The sequence below is a fragment of the Aptenodytes forsteri genome, unplaced genomic scaffold (assembly GCF_000699145.1).
Source record: "Aptenodytes forsteri isolate BGI_AS27 unplaced genomic scaffold, ASM69914v1 Scaffold79, whole genome shotgun sequence".
NCBI lineage: Eukaryota > Metazoa > Chordata > Aves > Sphenisciformes > Spheniscidae > Aptenodytes > Aptenodytes forsteri.
This window is the reverse complement of record NW_008794776.1, coordinates 139,125-157,718: the sequence shown is the minus strand read 5'-3', so window position 1 is coordinate 157,718 and position 18,594 is coordinate 139,125. Positions and strand designations below refer to the sequence as shown.

General features: G+C 43.2%; 1 protein-coding gene across 1 annotated transcript in view; it reads right to left on the bottom strand.

Moving 5' to 3' along the window:
* Positions 1-18,594, bottom strand: part of TMEM132B (transmembrane protein 132B) — a 250,451-nt gene that overhangs the window by 175,946 nt on the left and 55,911 nt on the right. The window contains exon 3 of the mRNA XM_019470772.1: positions 13,646-14,525. Within this exon, the coding sequence (XP_019326317.1) occupies positions 13,646-14,525 (880 nt within the window). The remainder of the gene's footprint in view (positions 1-13,645; positions 14,526-18,594) is intronic.

Genomic DNA, 18,594 nt, shown 5'->3' with positions numbered 1-18,594 from the left:
CATAATAAGTCACATGATTAATTTTTTCCCAGTGGTATTTCAATAGAGTTATTCACATAATTCAAGCAGACACAAATCCCAGTGTGAAAATATCTGTGCTCTTGTAAACCACTGACAGCCCTTCCAGCATGACTTACAACAAAAGACCAAAAAAGTCCACTCCCGTGGTACACAGAAATTGGTTTATTATTAGAGCTCATCCAGCACCATTATTTTCTGACAGTAAATGTGTTTTTAACAGAATTGAAATTTCCGTGAAGAACATTTTTCTTGTAAATGTTTAACTTTTCTTTTGGGAAAAACCACATTTTTGTTTCACGTCTCTTTAACATTAAGATACATTTCCCTTTCCATTCTGTTCCAAAGGAAGCACGACACAATTTAGAAAATGCTGCACTAAATCTCCCTGGCTCCTAAAAATAAAAATAACTGAGAATCAGCCTCACATAAAGAAAGATTGCAAGTGCCTTACTAAGGACTTTATTCATTAAAAAAGACTCAACTCTATTCTGCTTCTTGTCTATGAAAGTGAAATATGATTTTATTAAATGAAGCCCTTAATATGTTTGCTAAGACTCTGTCAGGCTCAACATTAACTACATTTCTATTGTTTTTCAAGTCCAAAAAGAAAGTAGCTTCTTAACCTACAGACCAGTGGAGAAGTTTGTTTTATTAAGTGCATTTGCTGGACAAAATCATTTAAGGAAGGGGGCGGGGGGGTGGGGGTGGGGAACCATGTTACATGCATTTCAGTTTTGGGTAGCACGATTGCATAGATGAGCACACAGCCATTGTCTACTGCCCAGGTGCACCCCAGGATGTGTGGAGGACATCCCAGCAGAGACCTGCTCCTCCTCAGTGAGAAATAATACCTGGGGGAGCCTTCCAGGCTGCCGGGTCTCCGACCCTTTGCAGACAGCTTGCACCACTGGGTGAACAAGTTGCTAAATCTCCCCCCATAGAGGCATGTTTGAGGTGATGCGTTGGGTCCATTCAGAGGGATCACAGCCGGTGAAGTAGCTTCCCATCCCAGCCGGGGCACCTGCGCCAGCACCAAGCACATCCTTGTCCAAAATTACTTCCCTCCCGACCTGCTGTTGACTTTTGCCTGGGTTTTCTGCTTCAGACACAAGTCCGCTCTGCCCTCTCCTGGCCTACATACAGATCCAAGCCTGTGCAGTCATCCTGAATCTCCCCTGTGCGGAGGCCCAGGATGGAGGGGATACAGGTGGGCTGGGAAAAGCCCAGCCCTCTAAGGGACAGACAGAGGGGCAGAGCCCCAGGGAAGACTGGCTGGGCATCACCGTTTGGGGGGCAGCACAGGATGCACTCACAGGATGGCACCTCCCTGCCCACCAAACTCACCACCCTTGTGTTGGCTACTCTTCTGGCTGTCCCAAATACCTTTGCCCTGGTAAGAGAGCTAAAGGAAAGGGCAAGAACATCCCCTCGGCCCCCACAGTCCTCATTCAAAAATAACTATTTGGGGGTAGAAGGGGCATTGCCTTCCCTCCTTTTGGAAAGCATCTCGTATTTGAGGTGTATCACTGGAACATGAGCAATAAAAAAAGTAATTTGTAAAATGAAAGCAATGATAGACGTTTCTTGTAAAAACACCATGAGACGTTACAGATAAAATAACGTTACATAAATAGGCTGAGCATTAGAACTATTATCATCAACAACAGCACGTGGGACACAGCAGTTTAGCAAAGGAAGTGAAAAATAGCGAATGTGATTTAAGAGGCAGAGAGAATCTGCGCTGGCAAGTTGCAATTACTGAAGCTGAAACCCAGCCAGGATCCTGGTTGACTGCCTCTGGGCTTGTGAAATGCAACCCAGAATCTTTAAATGACCAAATAATTGGGACCTGGGTTTCATGTCGCCAACGAGACACCGCCATCGACACGGCCACACCAGCACAGCTGTCCGGCACTAACACAGAGAAGGATCAACCACAAACACCAGCCTCCACAGTACTCATGATTTCAGACGTCTACAACCAAATATTGACCTGAACCAGATCTGCTTTGCATGGTCATTTTTCTTCCCTAGGTGGTACAGCTGCAGGTTTCTTTCAACCATTCCTCAGCTTCAGCACCCTGTAAGCATCTAATGGCTAGTCAAAGGACATCATTCATCCATTTTATGGTTCCCAGAATGCAAAGGTATCTACCCAATTTCCTAAGAAACATTAATATTAAAGTATGGCTTTCTCAGCCCAAATCATGCAAGCTGAACAAAGTTCTCCTGACGTTTTATGACAAGGTGATTAATAATACCACGAAGAAGAATGAAATGATACCAGATTATAAACTATTGTAAATCTTTCAGTCATCCCAGGAATAATGAATGTAGATTTCATAGGAGAGCAGTACAGATTTAAACAGAATCATTTTAGTTTTCTTGTCAATCAAGATGCTATTTATATAATAGCAGAAACAGACAATGAACTCAATCTTAAAATGAGGATGTAGCACGGTTATAGGCACTTCTTTAACATTTTTTTTTTCTTTAAAAAAAAAAAAAGGAACTGAAATACCATCCTAAGCTAGAATTTCCAAAATTCTTGAATAAAACGTTCCATCTTAACCATCATTTCTGATCACTGACCTTCCCCTCTCCAAGCAAAAGCCACAGCAACAAGAAGTTCAGTGTTCAAGTCACCCAAACTTAGTTGGACTTAGAAAGCCTGAGCTGACGCGATCTAGTTTTTTCTTCAAACACAAGTAAAAAAGTTTAAAGAGTATGGTCGAAACTGTACTGGCCTAAGCATCCACTGGACTGAAATGCCCCAAACTTCCTTGGCATGGGTTATAGAGTCAAGCAAAAAGCAAATGCAAACTCTTGACAACTTGTTCTAGAAATGCTGTAAGTCTTCAACCCCTGCCCCAAGACAAGGGTTATGGCCTTGTTCTACTTCTGGCTGCACAGGGCAACTCTGCACTCTCTGACCCCATGAGGCAGGCTGTCCTAGACATTACCTCAATGCAATAATTAATAAATAATAATACCACATTTGAGCTCGTGCAACTCGTTCAGGCTAAATGTTCCAAAGAAAAATGAATAATGCATGCAGAAGAGATTAATTTGGGGGAAAAAACCTAACTTCAGTTTGAAATAAAGCCCTGGTTGCCTTGGCAAAGAGGATTTAATTGCTGTAATCACTACATCTCACATAAGGTCACTGTTTGAGGGAGTCCACAGTACTGCTATTCATTCTGTATCTGCTCCATAGCAAATAAAGGACTAACGGTCCCAAGAGCATCAGTGAAATACTTCTGAAAAGGTTTAAATTATTTTTAAAGGGTTATTAGCTTTGGCAAATGAGTCAAAACTCATCTTAGCTGAAGAGCATAGGTACTTATGCCACATTATGGAAAGAACAGCAGGAAATGCCATAATTAAGACTGTACTACTAGTGTTACTGTGTGTCATTAAAAACAGTACCCAAAAACATGACCGTTCCCTATCCATCTGTGTCCTATCCACCCACCCACCCAGGGTTACAACTGCCCCTAACAAATTTCCCAGTAATTATCAGAAATACGAAGCCAGAACACTGGCACACACACGTGCCTTGCACACAACCAAATTCAAATAGTTTTACTGGCACAAATCCTAAGCAACTCTACGGAAGTCAGTTAAATCACCCCTCTTTTCTGTGTAAGAGAGAGGAGACTCCGGCCAGGCAAATTAAATTAGAGATGGGCCAGAGCCAAACTCCCAGATCCAAAACAACCCAAAACTCACAATGCATTTGGATCCCAGTCCAGATTCTCACAGTCTGCTACCGCTTCTCCCTCACCCTCTGCCACCTCCCAGGACGGGACAAACTTTTCAGACTGTCCCCAAGCATCACTTGGTGCATTTTATCACCATCTTCCATCAGGGATCTGCATCAAAGCGCTCATACATGTGCTTCCTGTGGCCGCTTGGCACATTTCTTGCCCAGACCCTCATTAACTTGAGCAGATGCTTAGAAAGCCCATGAACAAGGCACTGTCTATCCCACACTTCTGCTACTCTTCCTTTCCCACTTGCTGTCTTCTAGGACCAGCGCAATTAGAGATGGGGATTCAGTGAAAATGCATTTGAGGACTCCTTCATTAATACCACAAAAGCTTGGGCCACACAGCGAGAAAAAAGCAACCGAGAAAGTTCACTTGGCAGGAAAATTTTAAAAAGGATGTAGCGGGGAGGGGAAGGTATAGTTTGGTCCTAGTGAGCAACTTAAATGAAAGCACAGCAGGAGCAGAGGGAGACCTGCTGGAGCCACGCCTGACAGCTGAGTGATAAAAGGGTGACAAATTTGCCCCACAAACATGAGGCTGCTTGAATATGGCCCTCCCAACAGCACCCTCCTCTGCCCCACAAACATGAGGCTGCTTGAATACGGCCCTCCCAACAGCACCCTCCTCATTGGGATACCCCTGGAAATACTGCTGCTCTGACCAATTCCTCCTCTGCTGGGAATATCCACACATCTCTGCAGGGATCCTAAGGAGAATATATTTTAGAGACATTTTCCTCATGTATTTGTATGTAACTCAATACAGGATGAAGCACTGCTCCATACAGGGCACTGACACCCAGGCTTATAAGTGGCAGGCTGAAAGCTGGGGGGAGATGCGAGATGAACCCCGTCACGCAGGAGCAGCTCCCTGGGCTCTGGGAAGCTCAAGAAGAGCTGCCGCTGCCATACCCCCATGCAAAGCAACGCTGGCCCCACTGCGTGGGGGCTTTCTGCAGCTCTGCCAGCACGAGACATCACCTTCCTCGCACTGCCCCACTCCCCACTGCCCACACAGCGTTGGAGGGCTTATGGCCAAACGGTGCAAGAAGTGAAATAACTTTAACTGTAAGCACCATTTGCTGTGCCTCGGGATGACAGACTCATTTGTCACTGTTTTCTTCTCCTGCAGTTCTTTTGATTCATCTGGGATCCAATAACTTCGTTAATATGATTGCTTTCATACCCTGGCCGAGTACAGCATCCGAGGCACACGTGGCAGCTATCTGAAGCATTAAATACCTCACACAAAGCACAGGTCCCTGCTCTGCTTTGTCCAAAACCATTTCTTATGAGTCCTTTATTGACATAAATGGGGGGGGGGGGGCAGGAGGAGCACCCAAAACAAGAAGATATGTTAACAATTTTCTTGCAATATTCTGTCTCCTGCTCTTTCTGGAAGTCCTCCCTCCACAAAGCTGTCGGCTAACCATCACACTGGCCTTCTTGTATCAGACCATGCAAAAACTTACAGGTAAACACAAGGACGAAAGCAACTCCGTTGCATCAGCGGGAATACGAAGAAATCGAGATCAATGTGCTCACTCAAAGCAATACTTCATCAGCTTCATGGGATAGTAATCTGTTTTTTAACCGGGATAAAATGACAGCAACACACGGGCCAAAACATTTATGTCAGGAAGAAAGTAAATTTCAAAGTAGACACGTTTTAATACTTTTAATAGTATTCATTACACACTAGAAGTAACTGCATCAATGACCAAATCACTGTTGTATCTGACTTGTTTAAACAAGACCATGATTTACTGCACTGCCAGCTAATGAAGAGCTGTACAAGAAGCTGATCAATGCCATCATTGTCTGGCAGCACAAAGCAGGGACCACTCAGCATATTGTCCAAAACAAAGACACCCGCCCCCCAAGCTCCCCGCCAGGGACCCGCTCACTAGGACACACAGTTTGCAAAAAGCCACAGCGTGTCCCCGAACTTGAAATGATCACTCAAAGACAGGAACCTTTTCTGACCTGTGTTCCCAACCTGAGTATGAGGTGCAAAAAAAAAAAAAAAAAAGAAAATGTTTATCTTGCAGCTGTCGTCCTTAAATTACCCTTCGTGATACTGCGTATTTAAGCAGTTTTGTCACCTGAAGGCAGCTTTGTGTTCATTAACAGAGGTAACTGAACTCAGAGCCAGGTGCTCACAGGCAAAACTCAACTCCTAATTCTGTCTCCAGTGGCTTTCCCTTCCCATTTCATATCTGCACCAATGTTAATCAGAGCAGGGGTAAATAATCTGTCCCTTCCTGCAAGGCAATAACTACAGACAGGATGGCCCCCAGCAAAAGAAAGATTTAGAGAAGAACAGCGGCAATGCCCTGTGCAGACTGGAGAGGCTGAACCTTCAGCAGCCCCTTAGATGCAGCTCCTCTTCCAAGAGGGATCACTACCCAGCACACCTTCATGTTGCACAGAGGGAGTCTGAGCAGATGCAACAAACCAAGGGCGTCCTTTTAGTGGTGGTCTCCTCCAAAATTCACTTGCCTCCTTCCCAGGCACCGTCTGTATCACAAACATTTTAACCACAGCTCATACCTTGCTCTCAGTGCAGCTGTGCCACATCCGCTGACAGGGCTCTGCAGATCCGCACCCAGCCACGAAGCAAGCATTGAGTTGTGCAGGAGCTGCCTGGAGTTAATTAGCAGGAGCTGTCATGTCAAAGCTTTCAGAGACGGAGATCAGCCTAGGAACAAGCTTGTAGAACCCTAACCATTTAAAAATGTAAAATCTCTTTCCATTACCGTCAACAAGGCTGAGTTTGTGTCAAGTCACGTGGCGTATTGACACCTTCCAAATCCACGGGAAATGCTTTTCACATGATCTTCGTTTTCAGAGTATAGCAGTGTCTGCTAACACGCTGGCAGACAAGAGGTTGTCGGGGCTGCTATTATAAAACCTTATTTGTCACACACGTGCAAAACGATCTGATGTGTCAAACAAGATGCATTGCCACCAGTTACACACAGCACTGCTTACTCGCTTGTGGTTCAGTACTGCAGAGACGAGATGCCTGCTCACACACCAACCGACTTAAAATCAACATAACTAACTCTTTTTTTCTACTTTATGGTTCTGAATATGAGATACAGCAAATTAATTTACATAACATTGCCACATCCCTTAGCACTCATAGATGCAGATGGACAGATGAATGAGATAGCTGTGCTGCTGGCAGGACTCGAATAGAAGAAAAAGTAGGGTTTCAAGGCAAACCAAACACCTTTTCCAATGGAAAGTGGGTCCTTGTTTCATTCCAGCTGTACTCAGTGTTCCCCCACCATACAGGTGAAATAGTCACGAACTGTCAAAATTAAAAATAACTAGCAGTCAAACTATTCACCTTCTCAGTGAAAAACACTGGTGAAATACACACGCAGGCTAAAAATTTTTAATTAATCTAATTCTGCATTTTGGTCAACCGCTCCCCTCCAACTCTTACAAACATATCTCCACTCCCGTGGGAGAAGGGAGCATCCCTAAGCCAGGGCTGCAGAGGGTGAGGGAAGGGGCAGACAGCAGGGACACTTGCCACAGTCACCCAAACTCAGCACCACAGCCTCTGTCTCATCCACCTTTCACCACTCTCAACCGCACCACTGTCTCATCCACCTTTACCTTAACAACACCTTAATAACGCTGCAGTAACAAGCAGCTGTGTTTCTGGACAGAGTGGCACATTCAGGACCCCTTTTGCAGGGCAACAGAAGTTGCCATCAGAAAATGTCTCAATAAAAAAAAAAGCGTTTTATCACCATGATGCTGCAGTCCTGTCTGGAAGTGCTTCAAAGCCAATATCCAACAACTAACAAGAGCTTCTCACTGTCGCGTGGGGCTGCTGCTCTGCCTGTTTTATTCCTGTGAAGAGTGATCGCGGACGGCTGATTATTGTAGCAGATAGTTGACCTTTATCTAAAATTCCATTAAAAAGCTTTATTGACTGTAGTCTTGCGGGGTCTTTCAGGATTCACTGGATCATTTATTCACTGCCGGATATCCATCGGGTTTTAAGCTTTTAGGACTGCTTGAGCTCTAGGAAGGAGCTTTTTTTTTTTTGTCTTTTTTATCTGTTTTTAAGACTGTATGAGGGGGTGGTTTCTTTTCTTTTCCCCCTCCAGTGTGCCTAGGGCAAAGAAGGTTATCTTAAAAGCACTGCCAGAGAAAACCTGGCAGTGTGGTAAGACCACTTCCAGGCAGGCTGGCTCGCGCACGTGGGTGGAGCGCAGCCATGCACCGCCTGCAGGTACCCAGGGAGGATGCCTTTTTCACTTCAGTCAACGCAGATTCAGGTCTAACTACTTCATACAACATCCTTTTGAAATTTATAATTCCATACCATCATGCCAGGCTTTCATCAGCTGAAGCCACTTTTTCTGGGCCACGTGCCTGTCTCAAACAGAAATAAGAAAAATGAAAGAATGGTTCAACCCTTTCTGAAAGAGAATTTATAGAAATGGTTTATCCAAGCTAAAAAAAATTCTGGTGACAGCTCCCCCAGGCTTTGCAAGAGGGTCCTGAAAGGATGTTACTCCCTTTCTCATTCAGTGGCAAAAAGAAAAGAGAACAGTGGGAGCAAGACAATGCATGCATCAAATGAAGCAGGAGATCTGGGGAAAAAAAATAGTGTGAATATGTCTTTGAGGAATATGTTACAATGCGTATATACATGGGGACTGAGTTAAGGTTGCACAGACACCTCTGGCATTTCCAGACTTTGCAGTGCTTTATATTTTTTATTAATATTACATATTACTATTTCATATTTTACATTTAGTTCAATGTACATTCGGAGAAAAGAAAGAAATAACAGGTTTAAACATTTATTCCGGGTTTATTAAAACCTTTGGGCAAAAAACAAATATTCCCAAGTCACCAGTAATGCTTTAATTCTGTAATTATTTCTAAATCTGAACTAGCATTTCTGAATAATTTCAGAAGTATATTTTCCCCTTTCTCAACACTTTCACTTCTGCTGAATTGTCATCCTAAAATGATGCTTCAGTTAATCATTTATTTCTCTCACCAGTAATAATCCTGCCCTGCTTCCCCATTCATACCAGCTTGGTTACAAGCGATGGAAGGCCACGCAGAGCCTCCTCCTCACACGCAGCCAGGCTGCGTTCCCCACAGTCTGTATGCTCTCATTTTCTATGCATTTCCAGATCTAAAACCTTCTGTTTTCTTTCCTTTGTTTGCTCTTGGCAGCTATTGGCAGGAGACATCCTCTTAATGATCTTTTTCTGGCCTTCTAGACGACTGCTCAGACTTCTACAGATCTTTCATTATTAACGCAGAAGCCTTGTAAGTCAGTTTTAATGGCATGTGCAATTTTTATTCCTTAGCAGGAGACATAACCTCCTCCGTATGGATATATGTTTATTAATATAAATCCTTAATACCATTTTTCCTAGTGAGAATAATCAGTAAAAGCCAACCAGCATGTATTACACCTTGTACTGGTTCATCCAAAAATCAAAAAGTAATCTTTGCCCTGCAATATGTGGAGCATGGCAGAGAGAAGTGGATAATCTTTTTCCCTGAGGTTGCCTAGGCACCGAACGACAGCGAGGTTTCTGTGCACGGTCCCGCCATTCCCCTCCAGACAGAGGACCGCATCCCGACTGCAGCCGCTTTCATTTCTCTAGCGTGGGATTCATTACCTGGTTTCAACCCCTTACTATTATTCCTGGAATATCTCCAATCTCTGTTTTCATTCTGATCGGCATAAAAGGATGGGTCGTTTGTATTAGGGACGTGTAATGAATGCCGACAAACCCAGTTTTTGTCTGTGAATCGACAAATTGCGATTAGTGCTCAGCCTTCACTATCAGCACATCCTCGCTGACAGGGTAAATGGGGTGACTTGGAAAACAGGACAAAACTCTGCCGTTTATTTATAAAGAGAGTGTCCTGGTTTCTTTCCTGTAATCAAGGGGTGATTGTCCATTTATTCCATTAAACGTTTTCCTGCTGTACAAAATGAGTCCCATATTTCTTTTAAATACACCCTTTGAGTCTCAAGATGGAGTTAAATAATAACATACACCACAAAAGAAATGCAAGCCATTCCCAGTGCTATTGGATGAGATTTCCATCCTTCCAGTTAAGCAAGAATTGCTTTCTCCTGTCTCTTTTACAACTCCTTCATGTGTATCTGGAGACTTCTTCTGTTTAGTAAATAGCACAAAGTTGGTGTTACCCCCTTCTTTCGTCATGATTTCCATCCTTCTTCGTTTACTATGTTTCATCTAAGTTTGGCAGTAAAGAAGGTAACAGAGATACTCCTGTGCATCAGAAGACAAAAAGTGCTTGAAAATTTGTGACACTGATGCATGTATTAGTCCTGCTGGAATCTCAAAGCTGTGCTTCATTTTTCCTTTTTTTTTTTTTAAACTAGGTAGCCCATAAAAAAGTTTAATCATGGCAACATAGCCCATTTCACCTATCTTTATGGTTAAACTATGTTTAGTGGCAACCCACCTAACATAATGGGCAAAATTTATGTTCACAGATGGCAAATTTTACAGTACAGACCAGACTGGAAAGGCCACAAATTAATCTCCAGTGTCATAAGAATTTCATTGCACACATATATAGATCATCTGTCAACAAAGTGAGCAATATGACTGTCAGGCACAGCAAAAGCATTAAATGCACGCTTAGCCTCCAAATTCTGCCCCTTGACATATCTGGGTCCTTCAATTACACCAAGCCACACTGGCTGGATTGCAGTATGGAAAGAAACAAATTCCCTGGACCACAGCACAACTAGAGCTCCAACTCAACCTTAAATTCTAGTTATTGAATGAAAACAAACAACCAAGGCTTAACTTAAGCAGAGCAAAACCAGTTTGGACTGATGAAAGGGACTGGAAGTGATAGCTGGAGCTTCACATATAACCTGCAGCACTGCCCTGTAAGTGACATTACTGGAAGGACGGGGGTTTAACAAGTGAGTACCTTTCAACACAGCACATTGCTGAATCAAGAAACTGTTTCCAATTGCTTTTCAGTTTCCAAGCTTGGTTAAGAATCCCAAATTTTACCAAAATGAGGAAGAATCTGCTCTCGTATGAGAACTGAAGTCAGTTTTGCTAGAACAAAATCCAACATAAAATAAAATACTACACAACACAGCATGAAATAGTAAAGAGGTGCATCAAATTGAGCATATCTGCTCTTTTGCATACTGTCAGAGCTCGAGGTTGGCATCAAACGCTGTATTGAGAATGACTTGATTTTGATCTATCATCTCATATGCGCCAGACTGCAATTCACCCGCTACACTTATAACAGATATGATTAAAAACAATCAGTTATATTAGGCAAAAATATATTTCCCAAGGCAAACATTCACTTCAGTGCATTTTTCTCTGGCTATAACACACAGAAATTCTATGTATAGAAAAACCTTCTGGGTTTTTACGGACATTAGCATTGAGCTGAAAAACAGGGGAAGCCTGTGAGGGAAACTGCAAAAATTAGATGCAGGCGCTATAGTGACTGTATTTCCCTCGGCATCATTCCCTGCCTACTGTGTAAACTTCAGCAGAATCATCTCTCCATGAGCCCCACGTATGTCATTCAAAATAATCATAGCAACAGTTGCTGGTGCTCTCTCCATCCTGAAGGACGGGTGAACCATCAGCAGAATTGCATTTTGCCTCTCACTTTTAGCATTCAACTGAAGGTTAAAATAAAAATACCTGCGGTTTCTCTGATGAAAAGCACAATGCAAGCAAAGCCAAATAAAAGACTAGACAGGCTAGACTACATAGGGCCGATAGTGAATTTTCCAAGGAAATATTTCTGGGCACGTAAAACATGCTGATTTATTGTAACAGAAACATCTCCTGGAGATGAACCGATTCCACACACTTTTCAAAGAAGGAAATCCCCATGGAAACCTGAGTGCCTTCCCAGCAGCTCGGGACCACCGAGACGCACGCTCCATGTGCCAGGAGAGCATCGTGAAATGACTCCTGCCTGCCGGCTGGAGACATGCAAGTCATGGGGGCCTGTGGGAGAAGATGAGGGTCTCGGCAGTAGCCAGGCTCTTGAGGCTCATCCTGGGGCTCCCCAGTTTGGAGGCTCTCGACTCCCTCAGTTTCTGCTTCCTTGAACCCCAGGTTAGTTACTGTGCACAGCGCTTCCAGAAACTGTTTTGCTTTCAAAAGACAGCCTTTCAAAACTATCTCTGCAAGAAGTTTTTGGTGCTTTCCTGGCCAGCAGAAATATCAAAACTCTACCCTCGCACCGTTTGTTACAAGGTAAATGTTATTTTAGAAATTCCAATGGAAAGAAAACATCCTCATCTTAGGTTGTCTCTAATACCTAGGGAATTTTATCCGTGGTGTGGCAAAGAACAAAAAACTAAGAATTAAGAGCTGATGTTAAATCCTTGCAGAGCCTTAGGCAAATTCCAGAATCTCTCTGCTATAGCACTGAAGTTCAATACACAACTGCCAAAACCTGACTGCTCCATGAGGTTGGTCCATCTACTGACACTGGCTGCTGGCCAAAACCATATTTAACGAAGAAAAAATAGTAAACCCAGGTAAAGGCAAGAATAAGTTGGGTTTATAGGAAGATCCTTCCTTTTAAGACCCAAACCTTTTAAAGTCTGGTTAAACCCTATGATATTTCTCACACATTTCCCTCCCACCCTGAGTAGATGGAAGTGCTTGGGATATTGTGGATCATTTCTTTCCCTCTGCCTGCACACTGCACTATGAACCACTTGTCCTGATTCATGTCACAATCTGTAAGTTTATTAATACGCATGTGCTATTTCGCACAAGTTGAATTATTTGAAAGTGCTGCATAAGGTTTGCTGTCTGTTTTCTCAACATCTGTCCCCATAGTGCACTTCTGTCACGTTCTGCTCCCATCGTTCGCAGATCAAAAAGTTAGAAGTAAGGCACGAATCTGTTTTGAGGTTTGCTAGCGCGGGCTGCAACTCCCTCTTTCCCAAGCGTCTGGCATTCTCACAGCATATGACACTTTCCAATTACCTTTTGGCCCTTTTATTCCCCCAGTCTGGCTCACATTTCTCTCTGAATTCGGTCTCTATGCAGCTCTGAACCCAGAGTCTGACAGCTAAGGACATAATAAATACACAGCACTAACCCTTGGGGTGGTTAGAAATGCTGAATTCTCCTATTACAGGCAAATTCACAAGTAAAGGTCACCAGGAAGTCTCAAAACTTAAAACAAAAATGGGCCAAGCAACAAGCAGTCAAAAGCTTGAGGAAGCAGGATGGGCTGTCTTACAGAAAAACCAAAGATGACTTGCAAAGTTTGGATCCAAATCCTGGCTCTGCCAAAGACTTCCTATGCAAGCTGAGGCACATCTCATTTTCTTGCCTCTCAGCTACTCTCTGTACAATGCAACAAAATAGTTCCTCACCACATATGACCTGCGCAAGATGTATCCCATGTACTTTGGAAAGATGATAAAGTTTATAAAAAGAGAGGAAGCTTCGCCAAAGAAATGAAAAACCCTCCTGCAAACTGTCTAGCAAAATCGATCACAGCAGTTACCCTGGCTGACTTACAAAGGCATGATTTAAGAGGCAGAATTTTGACTGGAAGCAATTAAAACAAAAAAATAATCATACAAACCTTTATAGCTCATACTTTAAAATCAATTCCCATGTTCCAAAAAGTGTCATCCACACAGATAATTCAAGACTATTTATAGTTTTCCCCAGTTGGAGAGAAAATGCTTAAGTTCTCTCAGGAAAACACTGAACGTAACCAATGAAATTATACCTGACATTGATTTGTCCCTATTTGTAGACTGTTTAGCATACATCACTTTAAAAATTCTCTTACCTTAACACAAACTGGTCTGCTAGTGAGTCATCAGCCAGGGAAACATGAAAGGTCACAACGTCACCTTCTCTGACCGGGTTGAGTGGTAAGCGGATAACAACATTCTCATCTAGCCTCAGTGAAGACTGTTTTAATTTGTCTTGATCTGGGTAAACAATGATGCTACCAATCCTCTCCATAGCTGGCAAAGCTTTGTGTTCATTATCTTGACCTGCATGGATATTGTTTTCCCATTTTGCATCCTCTGGAGAACATTCCCCATCCGCTGTATAAATCTTATAGAAGAGCTCCACAGTAATCCCTTCCAGGGAGGCTGTTTCCTCTGAAACCAGGGGTGGAGGGGAGCTGAACCAGCTAGGAGACAATTCCAGCTCCGCAACACATAATCCTAGATGACCTGTCAATCTACAGCTGGCCACAACTTCTCTAGACTCCAGGAATGCAAACATCTTCACACAAGGCAACCTCTCCGCAGAATTATAGTCATCCCAGTCCTTCCCCGCAATATAGAACAAGGTTTGTATTTTGGGTTTGTTGGAATAGATCGAGCTGTCGATTATGTGAGATTTTAATTTCCAATTAAAAGTGAATTTATTTGTGAAACCAAAAGATGCAGAAGTCAGCATGAGGTCCAAGGGAACAGCCTGTTCAACAGAAAAGGGTCCATATGTGGCATTTAGGACAGGTGGCAGTTTGGCTTTGTATATAAAGAATGAACCCACCCTAGACTGCAAACTGGAGTTCCTCATGATATCCTGGTTGGCTTCTTTGAGGAAGAAGAAAACATCAGCATTGCAGATGTGATAGCTCGCGGGGAGATACGTTGGCAGGTTTGAAAATCTCTGTATGCTGTCCATGATCCCTCCTCGGCTCTCCACCACTGCAGGCCAAAGATAAAAGGAAACAGAAAGACAACTCTAATGTTTGCTTAGCATGCCCCTCAGTTTTTCTCAAAAGCAATGTATTACCAGAGATCAATACTGTTAGCCACAATTATGAAACAATCTGACACAGGTACCATGGAATAACACTGTTGGCTCAAAGGTCATACACTGAAAACATCCCACTGCATCAGCTGTACAGCTCCCTTTCCACCTTCCCCAATCTAATACCTACTTGAAAGCCATTAATCAAGTACTGGATACAACAAGGAGACTGATTAGCCAGATGCCAATCTAAGTTCCAAAACTTTTTACTGGTTGGTTTCTGTTCTTTTATTGCCAGATCAAACTTATGACTTTTTCTCATCCATGTTTCAATATAAGAAACTGGCACGTTGAATATTAGTAGGCAGTAAACCAGAACATTTTCTTTAGTCTAACATCACTAACACACAATGCAATGGGGGGTTGCAAATCTGCATCACTCCCAATCCACTTTTGCCAGGTCAGCAGTTTGGAAGTTAGCAGCAAACTTATAAAAGCTTTGTGTTCTTGAAACCAAAACTTTTCACACAAAAAAATATGGGGTTTGATAGAGGTCTCAGGGGGATGGATTTACAGGCAAGAGTGAACTTGAGAGAAGGAGAGAAATCCTTTACATGCAGAAGGTTCGCAGGTGCTTAGAAGGATTTTTTTGGTTTATTTCCAGAGGAGAATGAAACACGTTTGGAAACCACAAAAGTTTCTCTACAACACAATGGTCAATCCTCCAGCCAGCACTGAGCAATTTTTCCCAGGCAAGAAAAGATTCCAGAGGGAGGGAGGGATCAAACAGACATCTTTGGTTTGGGCTGATCTCTAATTAATAGTGAGATATATTCAATCTGGGCTGCGATTCTACCAGAAAGAAACGGTGGGTCTTTCAAACTAACAATTCATATGCTCCAACAAAAAGCCGGTGAATGAACACTCCTGGGACTACCACAGAAGAAATAAACAGAAAGCAAATGGATTAAAATGAAGCAGTTCCATAATGTGCAGAGATAACAAAGGAACGACGACAGATCCTAAGGTCAAAGCTCTTGTCTCTCACTGAAGCTTAGCCGTGATTTTACTGTTTATCAGGACTGGGGAGAGCAGATACACAACGCGACAACCGCACAAACAATTACACCTGTTACAAGCCAGATGACTCAGATACTTGCAGCCACAATTTAACACAGATAAAAGCTCTAATATTTAAGCTATTTTTTCAGGTTATGTATTTTTAAAGCCTACACTTATCGAAGACAGATTCTAGGGCAAATCTCATCCATTTGACTTTGCGCCACTCTTGTTCTCAGTCGAAATTCTGCTCATTTATTTTTGATGGCTTGATATTATCTATGCTTGTTTAAATGCTTCTCATTTCATCACAATACTTCTGCCTTTACTTTTGCTGTATATTTAATTGTGTCAAGGTTTTTCTGCTGCCATTGGAATATTCTTTGTGGGAACAAGTAAATATGCCAAAATATAAAAAAGCATAAAAAAATTCCAAGCAGGAAACAGTCTCCTCTCTCTCACTACTTCACATGGGGATCAGATCAGGGTTTCCTCTCAGCTCCACAAGCAAATGCAATTGCAGAGCAGCTGCCGTGCAATTGCCCCGCTTGGGTGTCCTCTCATTTCTTATGCCCATGCATAAACATTTCAGCCCATCTCTCATAACACACCAGTGTAACAAACACCTTCCCCTGGCTGCACACAGTCACGGACCTGGGCACCCACCTGAAATGCAGAAGCCCAGATGATGAGAAACTTTCTCCTCCCTTCCCCGTGCGAGCACTGACCTGGGCCAGCTTGCTGTGGTATCATAGCTCACATAGGGGACAACCAATTTTCCAGTGGAGAAAACTGACTTTAGCCCTTCCCTTCCACATCTTCTCTTCATTCAGATGTGAACAATGGGCAGCTGGTGCACTCCCTACGGCATGCAGAAACTGAAGATCCCAATTCTCTATGGGAAGTCATAGGGTGTGAGTGGTGATAAGCAATTCTGGAAGAAGACAGAGGTAGTCTCTCCAGACGAGAGGCTAACCAAGCTACAAGCAGTGTTAAGAGGCAGGAGGCAAAGGTGAGACAGACACCACAGGAAGCAGTAGGTGCTCTGTAGCAGAGATGGACACCACTGCCCATTAGCACTGGGCACAGGAGGCTGCACAAGGCAAAGAACCACAGCAACCTACAACAGGGATGGAGGCAAAGAGCAGAGGCTGGTGACCACCGTTTAGCAGGGGTCAGGCAATGCCCTGCTACTGCTTGCTGTGCTGCTCTGTGGGAGCCCCAGCGCTTTTATCCCACCACTGAATAACAAAGTGCTCGGGAAACACACTGCAGGTCAAACCTTGTCCTGCTCATTGCAGGAGGAGAAGGGAGAAAGGAGAAGATCAATGCCAATGCTAGAACCAAAGTCGCCAAGGGATGTTTTAGCAGCTCCATTACTGCTCTGCTATTTATAGAGCACCTTGACATGGCGTGGCTTGCCGTTGTGCAATTGCACAACTCAGTCGCTGAAAGTGAACTTTGCTCCTGTGAAAGCCAAGGCAGCAAGGGGAGGAAGGGTGTTGTTTCTTCACTGAGAAGTCAAACGCAGACAAGCACCTTCCTGGATTAATTGCAGATAAATCAAACTACATTTGAAAGCAATACTTTTCAGAAGTTGCATTTATCATAAAAACTGTGCAGCCTTACAGGTAAGCAAAGGACACACAGCAGTAAGACTACCCTCTGATTTCTGGGAGAAGAGCTAAAATTTGCCTTCTCCCAAGACACGCCAGATTGCAGAGGACATTTAAACACTGACATAGTTCCTGAGCCTAAAGAGGAACCAAAAATGAGGTGAGGCTTAAATGCATTTGTGTTTACGTTATAGGACTTGTCCCCCCCGCTTCCCCCTTTATACAGATATTTTCTCTCTCTCAAGCAGTGATTTACAGGAAGTTTAAAAGGTATGTTTTTCCCTTTCCTCCATTTCATTACAGTGGCAACGTTCAGCGCCTCTTCTCAGAACTGGTATGAGGACTAGGATATCAGCCTGCTGTAACTTAAACAAAATGAGACACAAATTTTGTCTGAAAGATTATATGGGAAGCCATAAACACCAGTAGACAGGGCTGGGCTTTGTCCTAGAACCAGCCTGCAACAAAATATGATATCTGGATTTAGCAGCATTTTATGACACTGTAGGAACATCTAAAAAGAAATACTTCATATGATGGCAGGCCAACACCCCGCCTTTTTAATTCGGCACGTCAGCATCACAGCATCAATCTCCTTAGAGTAACAATCAGAAACAGGACACGTTTCCAGCTTTCTGGTGTGCAACAGAGCAACTAATAGATCACCTGCTCCTTTAATAAGCACTCCAGCAAGATCAAAAGAGGGCAGAACATTAGATCAGAACGTGGGTTAGTCCTAATTATGTAACAAAAGACAGCAAGAGTTGAAGAAAAGTAAATGGAGGCCAAATGAGCATCCCCAGAGCCCAGTGCTATCTCAAAGGCTCAACACAGTCTGTTTCTCAGACTACTGTGGCATTGGGGGCATTGAGGAGAGACGTATGGAAATAACACGTTGTTGGACATGACTTGAGAGATTTACCTTGAATTTCTAAAATAACTTTTACCTTGTAACAGTTTTTCAGCAGGTGCTTTGCCTCTTTGAAAACACTTAACTTGGACTAGCGAAATACCAAGACCGCTAGAGCAACAGGTCAACTTGTAAAATCTCATTGCTCCCATTTTATGCCAAAACCCCTCTCTCCAGAGTTGGGCAATAGCCTCATAGCCCAGTTCATCCTGCAAACTCTGAGAGTCCAGACAGAAAGGAAACACCCTTCTGATGTTTCTGAAGAGGAGAGAGAGAGAGAGAGGAAGCCACCATGCACATAACCAACCATGCAATGCTGTGCATCAGGGAGATGCCCCTTCCTGGTCCTTACTTTGACCAACTCAGACCTCAAACGAAGCTTCCTTTCTGTTGCCTTGATATTTTTTTTATTTAACCATAAAATTATCCATCGCTTTT